Source organism: Urocampus carinirostris, chromosome 11, assembly GCF_059441175.1.
Source record: "Urocampus carinirostris isolate Australia breed hairy pipefish chromosome 11, RoL_Ucar_1.0, whole genome shotgun sequence".
Classification (NCBI taxonomy): domain Eukaryota; kingdom Metazoa; phylum Chordata; class Actinopteri; order Syngnathiformes; family Syngnathidae; genus Urocampus; species Urocampus carinirostris.
The window spans coordinates 17,925,159-17,939,044 of NC_142359.1; the positions used below are offsets into that span (position 1 = coordinate 17,925,159).

General features: G+C 39.4%; 1 protein-coding gene across 3 annotated transcripts in view; it reads left to right on the forward strand.

Moving 5' to 3' along the window:
- gsap (gamma-secretase activating protein) overlaps window positions 1–13,886 on the forward strand; it is a 62,674-nt gene that overhangs the window by 39,795 nt on the left and 8,993 nt on the right. For all 3 annotated transcript variants that reach the window (XM_088346808.1, XM_088346809.1, XM_088346810.1), the window contains exons 27-29: window positions 520–614; window positions 2,448–2,567; window positions 4,087–4,148. In XM_088346808.1, coding sequence (XP_088202934.1) covers window positions 520–614; window positions 2,448–2,567; window positions 4,087–4,148 — 277 coding nt within the window. The remainder of the gene's footprint in view (window positions 1–519; window positions 615–2,447; window positions 2,568–4,086; window positions 4,149–13,886) is intronic.

Sequence of the window (13,886 nt, forward strand, 5' to 3'; positions counted from 1 at the left end):
TGTTGAGACACTTTATGACAAAAACCACAGAACAAACTGTAAACACCTGAAAACGCTAGCCGAGCACCCAGAGCAATTTGATTGGGTGAGCACAGTAGGTAAATTTATCTGCATATTTCTAGGTTTCAGTATTCTGTAACATCTTTACAAAAGCACTCCGCTCGCATTATGATTAAAAAATGACGCTTAAAATGAGCCTCAACGGACTGAAGTAACTGCATTAGGGAGACAGGTTTTAAGAGGTATATTTGTTGATATAATTTGTCAAATCATTAAATAACACACAGTTTATGTCTGGAGATTGAGTTTAGCGATTTTGGGGGATTTTGTCTTGAAATATATGGCGTGGCTGTCTCTCCAAATAATCTAAATGTTTTGCACTCATGGCTCTATGGGTCAAAATAGTTCCTTGCCCATGCTTGAACATTTTTGCTCTAATTTGATTGTAACTGTCAAAAACTCCAACTTGAATACAATTGCTGTGGGATTTTGCAACTCTTACACTCGGTGTCGTTCCAGCAAAGACCGGGCCAGTCCGGGTGAGTGGGCCGTGTTTCACTTCATGCTTCGGATCTTAGAAGCCACCAAGGGACTCTGCATACCCCTCCCACCGGGTACGACCTGCTAATAACTGCAATAGGTGCAAAAGGAGCATCTGACTAAGATCTTAGAGCATACCTGTCAACCTCTAAGGCTTCATGGCGCTACAAACCGTTATAATTTCCTCACAAAACACATTATAGTCATACACCATATCATATTTTTCAAATGCATGAAATATACATAGTTGGACATTATCAACTACAGGGTTCATGCGGATGCTTGAAATCCTCAAAACTGCTTGAATTTGAATGTTTTCTAGGATTAAAATGAGCTTGATTTGCATGTGAAGTGCTTCTAAATGCTTTAAATTGTTTCCATGTTTCTCAACAAGTCTGCTCTCTAGTTGCTTTGCCATTGCATTTCTTCTTCCTTCATGATTAACGGCAGCTGGCATTAGTTTGTATGGCTTTGTCCTACAAACCCTCATCGCTCCTTACAGGTTGCTCTTACAGAGCTCTGTTAAACGTGTATTAGTGCAAGGATTACACATCAACTATTATACTTATTATGGGCTATACACAAAATTAAGGTAGCGTTTTCTAGTGGTAAATATTATTGGAAGAACTTCTTGCAAATGAAAATGTAAGCTACATTTCACTGTAATTTTTACCCAAAATTACAAAATAGATACATACATATTGTTCAAATCCACAAATATATTCGTGATTTACTCAAAATCGCATATGTAAATTACAGATATATTTTTGGATCTGCAAAACAAATGATTCGTACCAGATTTCTTCTTTCAATCGTGCTGGAAACAATAGGAAATTGGCTTTGAAAGTTCTTAAAAAATTGGCAATGAAAATGTGTGAATACAATGCAGTTAAACATTTGATATTTTACACTTGTTTCATTATATTTTTCTACATACATATGGTATTAGGTAGACTTGTTTAAACAAGTGTTACTTTAAATACAACTATATGTCATGTCCTGCACGGTTGTCATGGTGTCCAGCTGGCCCCGCCCCTTGACACCGGCTGAAACGCATTGGACTGATTGCTTTTGGAGTACTTAAACGCTCCTTTTGGGACTGCCCGCGGCCAGATCATTGTTTAACCCTCGTTGAAACCCTGTTCATGCCTGTTTGATCTGAGTAATGCCTAGTTTGTAATTTTGATTGCCTTTGAACCTGTTTTGTTTCGGTTTTGGTCCGTTTGTGTGTTGGACAACTTTTCTTTCCTAATTAAAGTGACAGATCGTCTGCACATATGAGTTCCGACTTCCTGCTTCTCGGTACGTTTCGTGACACTATATACTTTGCTGTATGCTTTCTTTGCTGAAACTAGCATATCTTTTGATGGGGCGAGGTTACAGCATTTGCCAGTAAATTTCAGCTTTACTTGCAACATGGGTATCTTCCGCCATGCTTTTTCTGTACCGTGATAAAATATTCTGTTATAAAATGAACTGTGATAAAGTATGCTGTTAATAAGTCCACTGTTAATAAGTTTACACCTGAAACAACTCACCACGCCATACAAACTCAAGTGGAAGCTATGAAAAAAAAAACTTAATTGTAGTACTGGGTTGAAATGAATAAAAAAGGAAGACAAAATAAAAGTTTGGGCATTGCATGTTTCAGCAGTGTTGATTTTCCTCAGAACGCCCTCTCACTATCTGCATTGCTATGTACAAACCTTTTGTACAAGCAATGTGAATCGATCTGCAACCGTCTGAGGTTTTTTCCTACGCCGTACACGTCTTAAAATAAAAAAAAAAGTACTTTATGCGGCAAAAACGTACTGGTTGACAGGTATGTTAGTCATCCCTCCTGTATCAAGTTTCTGGCTTTGTCATCTCATCTTCACCAAGCTAAACTGTTGCTTTTTCTTGGTCAGGCTATCACACTGTGCTAGCGGCGCTGGCTCTGCGCTGCCTCCCTCGTAACACATTCCTTCAGTACGTCGACCAACGCTTTCTCCAGCTCACAGAAGCCTTCCTATCTCGACTCATGACAGGTGCATATTCTAAAATGTAAAAACATTAGTTATTGATCGAGATTAGGGATGCACGATAACCGTTTTTTCCTAAGGATAACCAATAAAATCCTGTTTTTCAAGACCGGTTGCAATATGATGTTCCATTATTTTTTTTTAAAAACACACAAAATGCAAAACATTCTACTGTATGTCTTGATTTTTTTTTTGTCTAAAATGACACTTTCATTACAATCCGCTGCAAAAAGGATGGAATCACCAGTCTTGGGCAAGCCCCCACTCATACAATTTATTTTGTAGAAAAAACTCAGATCACAAACCGTCATTCCAAAATACAATATGATGGGATTCAGAAACACTGAAATAAATTAAAAAAAAAACAAAAACAAAGAAATGGTCAGTTAATATTACTTTTATAGAGCAAGTGGTGCAGGGAAATTAATATGGAATCACTCAATTATGAGGAAAAAATATATGGAAATATGAAAAACAGACAAAGAAGTAACAATCAAAACATATCACTCGCATTTAGTTGCACCATCTTTGGCTTTTATGACAGCTTTACTTCTCTGGGGCATGGACAGTGGAGAACAGTATTCTTCATCAATCTTGTGCCAACTCTATTTAATTTTTTTCAATTTCCACCACAGGTTTTCAATTGGGTTGAGATCTGGGCTATTTGCAGGCTGATTGGATGTGTCTTTTTCCAAGGAATGCGTTCACAGTTTTTGCTCTGTGGCATGATGCATTGTCATGTTGGCAAATGAGTTAATCATTCCCAGACAAATGTCAAATGATTGTAAGATGAAATATTGAAACACTTGAAAACTAATAAATCAAAAGCTAGTGAGAAAAGATACTTTGTAAAATAAGAGAGAATAGATGTCATTGCAGATTATTTTGCTTATTTTTAGTTAAACCTATTTGATGAAAAGGATTATAAACATGATTACAATATTAAATCTGCCTTTGGAACAATAATTTGTTTTAATTAAAAAGTATGTACATTTTCTAAGTGGGTCCTTTTGCTGTTCAGTTATCATCATCTGGTTGACTATTTGTTTTTTTTTGCCTTGGTTCATTTGAGGGAAAATGGCACTACTGATTTTTTTTTCGGATTTTGTTTTATGGATGGAGATAGGAAGACTGTCTCAGTTATTCATATTTGTATTAACTTTTTGATATTGGAAGTATTAATATCTGAAATTATTTGTAATCTGTAATTTGATTTAATTGCATGCAATAATGGCCATTACTACTTACATACCTAGTATGGAATTTGGCACTACTGTCATACTGTAAGGCCATTTATTTTTCATTAGAATTTCCTTAGGTTTCGTCAAATATTATCACCAGTATTTCATGTTGCTATGGCCATTATCTCATGAAAAATCTTAAAACAGAAAGGCAGCCATATATATTCATATTTTAATTATTTTCAAAATGTAATAATTTTTAGCCTTTTTCCCCAAAATCTATTTTTGCCGGTAACCTCAATTTCCAATAAGTTAAGAGAAATGTGTTTTTCTCATGTGCACAGAATTGGACAACAGTGCGGCCAATGAGTTACTCAAGTTCAGTGTATTAAAGCGACTACCTGAGGTACGTTTGTTTATATCCACCTGTCTCACCTTAAGACAATGCACAATCCTGTCTACAAGTAGAGAGACGATAGTTATTTCAAATCTCCGGGGTAACAATATTTAATCTTGTGTCCAACTTAGTGTGTCCGTGTATTTGGAAGTGTTTTCTTGCCAAATCTTTGGGAGTGGTGCAACACTTTTTGTCTGTTATGTAACTTTTGAGTGCTAAATTTGTTAGTACACAATGTTGATGTGTGTGTGTGTACCCCGTCTGCATTGTGATTGGAGGAATGTTAAGTGTTTTGTTTCCTGACAGTCAGATGCTTATGGGGTGAGTCAGGAGGTGGTGAGGCTGAAAAAATCATGCAAGGTCAAATACAGTACATTTTTCTCTTAAATTGGGGGTCGGCAACCTGCGGCTCAGGAGCCATATGTGGCTCTTTTAGCTGCCGAGTGGCTCCTGCCGCATTTCCCAAAAATGTTTACAAACTTAAAAAGATGGGGGAGGGAAATGTATTTTTGTTCTTATATGGTTTCTATAGTGGGAAAAACATGACACAAACAATGAACGTTCTCAAATGTAAAAATGTGTAGAATAAATATTACATTTCAACTAGGGGTGTAACTATGAGCCAGGAGGGAAGATTAGCTGGTATGAGTTCACGGGTGGGACTGCTGCTTTCTCACTGGTATTGGGTAGTAAAAACATGGGATACACAGTGTTCTCGTTTGCCCGCGTCCCTGCGTCCTAGACGCATCATTTTTGCTGGGGACGCATAGTGTCAAATCATCGTGCGTCCCGGGGACGCAACTTTTTAGACACAAAATTGTCATTATTACCCGATTACTTTTTTTTTAAACAAATATTTACCGCACTCCAAACTTTTCGTCAGCCAGATCCGCCATTGTTGTTTTGGTCTCGCGGTTCGAGTTTTCTGGCAAACGAGATCTCGTTGCTTAGAGATTACGTCATTGTTGTGGTGGTTGTCGTTGAGTGAAAGATTCAGATCTACTTTATTGTCATTCTAGTACACGTGTATACAGAACGAAATGTCGATACATCTGACCCGCAGTTTCCTTGAATGTACAGATATAAATAAAATGTTGTATTGAGTTGGAGTATTGAATACTAATAGTATACTAAATAATTATGGCTATGTATAGTATTATACAATAGTGCAAAGAGTGCAAGAGTAGCAGCTAACAAGATGTGCAAAATGGACAGTCAGGTAAACAAGTCACTGTACAGTAACAATAACACTGTAGTATGATAGTGCAGAGGAGAACAGATGTGCAAAGGAGTGGCTAGGTATAAAGAACTCCTAGTAGTGCAAAAAAACAAAACAGACAAACAGATGTACAGATTAGCAGCAGTGTAGACTTACTATGTGTGTGATTGACCATTTAACAGTCTAATGGCCAGGGGGACAAAACTATTGCAGAACCTGGTGGTCCTGCACCGCACACTGCAGTACCTCTTCCCAGAGGCTAGCAGAGTGAACAGTCCATGATGCCTCCGAAAAAACAGTTAGTATTAGGTGCAAATCAACACAAAATTGGTAATTTTTTTAGTGTCAGTAATAAGTCGAAACATAATGCAGAAAGTGATAAAAACAGCAATAATTCCAGCATGAAAAAAACGGTGAAGAAATTCTTCAGAAGATCACGAGGGCAAGGAAAACACGTGTGTTGAAGCGAACGATTCGACGAAAGAAAATAAAAGAACACTCCTAATACTCTCCAAAAATCTTATTTTAAAATACTGTGCACATAATAAAATCTAAAAATAAAAAGATATTAAGAATTACTATGAAAATGGTTCAACCCGTCAATAATGAATTAATCTATAATCCATTAGTGCTGCACTCTAAGGTACAGTGAAGTCAAGTCAAGTCAAGTCAAGTCAAGTCAAGTCAAGTCAAGTCAAATTTATTTATATAGCCCTTAATCACAAAAATGTCTCAAAGGACTGCACAGGATTACAGTTACAAAATTACACAATTACCTGATCTTAAACTAGCAAACCAGCATGCGGGCAAGGAAAAACTCAAAAACCTCAGTGTGAGGAGAAAAGAGAAACCTTGAGAAAGGACCTCACATGTGGTAATCCCCCTTCCAGGATTGAACAGGGTGAATTACAATTAGCATTACTGTACACAGAATAGTAAACACTAGGTAAGATGTTGAAAATGTCCGGAAAGAGCATGACATCAGCGACGACGCCAGCTGGTAAATGCAGGGGTTGACATGCTGCAGGTCAGACGCCGGTCCGCTGACCTATCCCAAATCATCCTTCTCCTTCGTATCAGCCAGGCAGGCCTCAGAAAAAGACAGGACAAAACAGAATACGAGGTGGGCATCAATCATATGCTTTGGAATAGAAGTGTGTCTTAAGCCTCAATTTAAAAACTTCCGTTGAGGTTGCAGATCTTATCTCCAGAGGCAGGGCGTTCCACAACACCGGGGCCCGGATGGAGAACGCTCTCGAGCCCGCAGACTTCTTGGCTCTCGGAGTCACAAGTAGACCAGCATTTTCCGAGCGCAGACTCCGTGAAGGAACATAGGGGGAAATCAAATCGGAGAGATAAGAGGGTGCAAGCCCATGCAAACATTTATATGTTAATAAGAGAACCTTAAAGTCACATCTTAAGTGGACTGGGAGCCAGTGCAAGTTGGCCAATACAGGTGTAATATGCTCAAACTTTTTAGTCTTAGTCAAAAGTCTAGCTGCCGCATTCTGAACCAGCTGCAAACTTTTAATGCTAGACATCGGGAGACCAGAAAGCAATACATTACAGTAATCAAGCCGAGAAGTAATAAACGCATGAATTAAAATCTCTGCATCTGATTGGGACAGCATTGAACGAATCTTCGCAATATTACGGAGGTGGTAGAAAGCTATTCTAGTAATATTTTTCACATGTAACTGAAACGACAGATTAGGATCAAATATAACACCTAGATTTTTGACCGAGTCACTATGGGTGATATTACATTTGTCTAGGTTCAGGGTAATGTTTGAAAACAAATGACGACAGTGAGCTGGACCAATAATCAACATTTCAGTTTTTTCTGGGTTAAGGCGTAAAAAATTATTTGACATCCATCTTTGAATCTCAGTAAGGCAATCCTCCAGATTTCTAAAACTTAAATGTCCAGTTTTTTCCAGTGGCACATACAGTTGAGTGTCATCTGCATAGCAATGGAAACTAATATTATACTTGCGGATAATGTCACCAAGCGGGATCATATAAATACTAAAAAGAAGGGGGCCAAGTACAGAGCCTTGAGGAACACCACAAGGGACATTAGATTGTTTAGAGGTCATATTGCCATAGTTAACACATTGCATCCTGTCTGACAGGTAGGACCTAAACCACGAGAGTACAGTTCCTGAGATACCAATGCGTTCTAGACGAATCAATAATATGTTGTGGTCGACCGTATCAAAAGCAGCGCTGAGATCCAGCAGCAGTAACATTGATGAGGCACCAGAATCTATTGTTAAAAGGAGATCATTGGTTACTTTTGCAAGGGCTGTCTCTGTAGAATGATTTGCTCTAAATGCTGACTGGACAGTTTCAAAAAGGTTATTTTCTGACATGAAGTCATTTAGCTGCTGTGCAACGACCTTTTCAAGTAATTTCGCAAGAAATGGCAGATTTGACACTGGCCTATAATTACCTAGGCTTTCTGGGTCAAGGTTAGGTCGCTTAAGCGTGGGTTTAATGACGGCAGACTTGAAGGCTATAGGAACAATACCCGAGGATAGCGATATATTAATAATATTTAGAACTGATGGTCCTAAGATCTCAAACAGATCCTTCACCAGTGAAGCTGGAAACGGATCAAGCAGGCACGTAGTTTGCTTGGCCCTACTGACCATCTGTGTTAGATTATCAAGGGACAATTCATTGAAACTGGAGAATGTTTCTAAACAACCGCTGACACAGTCCATACCTAGCACCTCCACATCTTTGATATAGGAGGAGGAAACAGAGCGTTCTTTTAAAATTTCATTCCTGATTAGTTGAATCTTTTTATTAAAAAATTCCATAATGTCATTAGCAGAATGAGTGCAACCATTTGGGTTAAGTTGTTGTCTGGTAAGTTTCGCCACTGTGTCAAATAAAAATTTTGGATTATTCTTATGTTCAACAATAATCTTAGAGAAATACGAAGCTTTAGCTGAGGCAAGAGCTACTTTATATTTCAGCAAACTGTCACACCAGGCCAGTCGAAAAACCTCCAGCTTAGTGGTGCGCCATTTTCGTTCAATTTTTCTGCAACTTTGTTTGAGTAACCTAGTTTCTTCAGTAAACCAAGGTGTATTCTTCTTGGGTCGGAATTTATACTTTAGGGGCGCCACAGAATCAAGAACATTTACCAAAGCAGTATTGAAGTTGTTTGTAAGTGAGTCAACAGACCCAGTGTACGAAGGGAAGGCTGCAGTTACCGTAGGTAATAATTCTTTTAAGGCTAACACCGTTTTAGGGCGGATATTGCGACTGCTAAAGCCTATATTTTCCTTATCACAGTAAACATTAAACAACACCTCACATTTAACAAAATAGTGATCAGAGATGGCATTAGGATACGGTAACACTGTAACATTTGAGGCTACTACGCCACGGGTCAGGACAAGATCTAGAGTGTTCCCATCTTTATGAGTTGGCACATCAACTATTTGATTGAAACCAAATGTATCCATCAGTGACTTAAATGCAATTGCAAGTGAATTTGATGGGGAGTTTATGTGAACATTAAAATCACCAATAATTACAACATTGTCCGCATACGTAACTAAGTCTGTTAACAAATCAGAAAATTCTTCCAAAAAATTTGAGTATGGTCCAGGTGGGCGATACACAACAACTACATAAATTGGTGTTGACATTAAGGACCTCATAACAAGTGCTTCAAACGTTTTAAAACTAGTAGGGGTATTAGAAGTAAATTTCAACCTATTTTCCGATATAAGAGCAACACCTCCACCTTTTTTGCATGGTCGTGCCAAGTGCACACTCACAAAGTTAGGGGGAGAAGCCTCATTTAACACTACAAACTCATTTGGTTTCAACCAGGTCTCACAAAGGCCAATAAGGTTAAGATTGTGTTCATTAATAAGGTCATTAACAAGTAAAGCTTTGGAGGCTAGTGATCTAATATTAAGAAGGCCAAGCTTCAGCACTGTGGACTGAGCTGAAACCTTTCGCGAGTTTTGCACCTTAGTGGTAACCACCACAGGATTCGACTGCCGGTCCCGGGTCTTGTGCCTTGCATGACGGCAGATGCGGCCCGAATTCCATACCACAGGAATATTGTTGACAGGTGGAGTAGCAGGATGACTATTGGTAGAAAATAATGTTATTTCTTCTCCCTCCTCACCTAACAAGGGAGAAACAGAGGTAAGAGGCACAGAAGAAGATGCTATAGAATAGTATAAATCAGGGTGTATGGTGCAGTCAGTAGAACACTCTAAACTACAAAAACTATGTGAATTGCATGAATCTAGCATAGCGCTAGTTAGCTCTAGCGTTACAGACTCCACACCCATGGTAACAGGTTCACTAATCACCTGTGACCTGGCCTGCACTAGTGTATCCTGTCATGGAAGGCTTAAACAGTAATCTATATTTTTAGAAAGAGTGAGAGCACCTTCCCAGTTAGGGTGAAGGCCGTCTCTCCTCAGCAGGTCAGGTCGGCCCCAGAAGGCAGGCCAGTTATCCACAAACCTAAATCCCTTCTGATTGCAAAAACTTGCCAGCCATCGGTTTAGCGAGACTAGTCTGCTAAACCTCTCATCATTGCCTCTCGCAGGCAAGGGGCCAGAGACAATTACTCGATGCCGACTCATCTTTCTGGCGAGATTACAGGTCCTAGCAATATTTTTCTTTGTAATCTCAGATTGTCTCATTCTAGTATCATTGGAGCCGACGTGAATGACTATATCGGTGTAGCTAGCCCTGTCCTGGTGTCTAGGTTTGCTCGTCAGCTCCCTCAAATTAGCCTCAATGTCGGGTGCTCTGGCCCCAGAAATACACATAACCGTGGCTGGGGTGCTAAGCTTTATGTTACGGGTGATGGAGTCACCTATAACTAGGGTGCGGGAGCCAGTAGACCGGGGTGGAGTGGGACTAGCTAGGGGGCTGAACTTGTTATGCGTCTGAATTGGCTCACCGCGATTAGCATGCCGTTTAGGGCTAATGCTAACCGGACTAGCAGGTTCGCTACAACCCACGCTAGCAGTGGTGTCCGAGGCACCTAACATTTTCCGTTTAAACTGCTCTAGCTCACGGACACGTCCCTCTAGAAGGGCAACCTGCCTACGGACACGGGAGCAACCTTTACAGCAACCCATACTCACTTGTAAGCGTCGGATGCCAAGAGCGTCCTAGCAGCCGTGGGAGGGGATATCCTTCAACAACGATCGGCAGCAGCTTCCGACTGTAAAACAATTGTGCGCGGCACTTACCTTGCGCCAATCGTCCGAGATACTTACCCGAAACTTTTCAATATAAAAAGTCTCAATCCAGAATTCTGCTAAAGTAGGAATCTGAAACAATCTCGTAGACGCGACGACGTGAGCAACACAAAATTCCCGCCACTCAGTGTGTATTATTATAAAATGTCGCTCATTAAAAAGAAAGAATATAAATATGAAGAATCATACAAATTTGCCTTTTTTTATTAACTCATAGGCCGAAAAATTTATATTTATTTTACATAACATGAGCTCTACCTTTAACATATATGTTTCCAACCGGTCTCGAACTGGGGACTTTTCGCGTGTTGGGCGAATATACTAACCATTGCACCGCAGAAACATGACTGATCCCATTTAACTCGACTTCTAATTGTCTGCCATCTTGCTGTTACGACTCAAACTATCCCAATCAGCGAATGGTTCGCAAGTTTGAGACCCCTGGTCTACAGTATATATGGTACACAATCGACAGTATATTGTAAAAGCACAAATGTTTTCTACAGTATACCTTTGAATCTGTGATTTACTGTATAATACTGCAGATTTATATCCAATAAAATACTGTACTGTATTTCCACTAACTAATTACCACATTCTACTTAATGCAGGCTTTAAACTATTGTAATTTATGATAGTAAAACAAATGCATTTAGCCCAGCAAAAGGAGCATTTCTATCTCCAGAATTGGGTCACTAAATGCCTTAATAAAAATAAAAATGGACAGTCTTTAAAATTAAATCCTGCATCTCAAGGGATTAGCCTTCAAGCTAGAAACAATTTACGAATGAACACTATTAATGTATCTTTGCAGTGTTTAACTGCAGCTTTATACAGCAGGAAGCGGGAATAAGTTTTTACACTTAATGCAATTCAGTATGCCAGTCATGTCAAACGTACGGCCCGCGGGCTGGATCCGGGATGATTTAGTTCTGCTCGTAGTAAATGTCTGATTATGTCTAACAAAAACAAGTCTTTAGCTGATTTTTATCAAAAGGAATGATTTTTTAAATAAATGGAAACCAAATGCTCTTTCTCACCGCTAGAGGGTAGTAAGGCTACAAAAGAGCTGACGTAGTAAGCGTTTTATCCATGTTTAGGACTACCGTAAATTCCGGACTATAGAGCGCACCTGATTATAAGCCGCACCCACCACATTTTAAGAGGAAAACCGATTTTGTACTTACACAAGCCGCACCTGTATATAAGCCGTATGCACCCACATTAAAACATGTAACACGATCACAAAATTAGATCACAAAATTAGCCCAAACCCGGCTTTGAGTACCGCGATTGTTTTTTTTTGGTTTGAACAAATTTATTGACACTAATAACAGAAAACAATCATGACAATCTCAACAGCAATTAAGCACATTCACAATATTATATTCCAATATGACATTTTTAACAGCAAACACAATGTGAGGTTTGAACATAACTGAATATAAAGTACACAGTCCAAAAACCACAGCCGGCAAAATGACAGAAAATGATACCGGTACTTAAAGTTTGATGCAGACCTGAAGAGTCCGGGTACCCGTTGAAATTAATCCAAGGAAAAAAAGTCTATATTTCCAAAGGTAAGGGTGGGAAAAATATATATCCACTATTGTCCGCCGCGACAACAGGTCTCACTCACCTTTACCCCACTTCCCCTCAGCCCGTGTTTGCTCCGCCCCTCTTTTTTAATTCATATTGACATATCAGAATAAGTGTCTCAAATAAATACATTACAAAAATATACAGGTGCAAATACATATTATACATCGGTTACACATATTTACAAAGAAAGACGGTACACCGAGAGAGTTTTCAAAGCTTTAATTATAATATAACTTTCACCCCAAACCGTGCCTGTGAAGGGTAGCAAAACGCTACTAGCAACACGCTCGCATCACAGTAAACGGCCCTGTTAAAAAAAACATACCGTACTTGTAGAAACCACGGTAAGCCGTCCTCATCTTCCTCCTTAAATCTGACGTCATCAAAGTCATCTTCCCCAGTATAAGAAAGAGACATTGTCATATAGACGTCGTTCCACGCTCCCTAATTCAAAAACACGTTAGCAACACGATCGCAAAGTGAAGTTTACGTGCAGTAGCTCTGTTTCCTTCATTATTGGACTGCTCGTTTGCTTATAGCTTGAAAGCTACGTCATGTGCCTTTCTTTTTGCAATTTGCATGATGAGGATATGTCTACGCTAATTTAATTTGTGCACAAGCTAAGAAGTTGCAGTCTTCCTCGGCGCATATATTCCACCGGTCTAAATCTTACCTTTTATACTCGAGCGCCGCTGGTGGCTGTTAGAAAAATTACATAAATTGGCCTGAATAAGCCGCAGGGTTGAAGGTTTGGGAAAAAAGTAGCGGCTTATAGTTCGGAATTTACGGTACTTATGTTTGTGAACAGGTGGTCTCTGTGATGGACCATAAGCAGCGCTCAAGGTTAACAAACACTTGAATGACATTGTTAAATTTGCTGCTACACAGGACTTGACACCTGATATTGATGCCCTTGTAAAAGCAAAAATGTGCCAAGTTTCAGGAGCCAGCAGCAGCAAGTAGATTTCAGAACTGCAATGAGAAAGGGAAAAGGGTGTGACGGCACGACATTTGATTGCACGGATCATTAAAGAAAATATTGATCTGGTTTCATGTTGAAGACAGTATTGTGAATTATTTTCTCAGCTTTAGTAGGCCCACCCCGGTAGTTGTACAGACGCTGCCCTACGTACGAACGGTCGTTCTTAAATCGAATTTGTTTGTAAGATGCTTCTGTGCTATATTTTGTATGGAATGTATGTTTAAGGTTTATATAAGTATGTTTAAGGCTTGTATAAGTAACCTGTATTGTTTTGAAATTGAAAAAGAAACGTTTTATAAAAAATCTGCTCTATAAAGATAAATAAAGTTAAGTTTAACTTCTATCTATCTACCTTGGTCATATGCCTCGAGAGGGGTGACCGACAGCAAGACAAACACATACAATAACAAAGAAAACAAAAAAGGGAACAAAATAGCAAAAGAACTACACACAAAAATATTTGGACCATGGCCAACCCAAATGCCCAAACACCCAAACAAGTTAGGCACCTCGGCTTTCGTCCCTCCAGATGAAACGTGACACGAGAAAGCGGCCATGTCACTCGGGTCAGGGTGACACAACACACTCTTTTGTTCAACAGCAGGGCCCGACAGCTTTCACTGGTTTACCCCTGCCGCATCATACAGGTGCCCTGCCCATCCCTTCGAACGCGTCCAAACATCCCACTA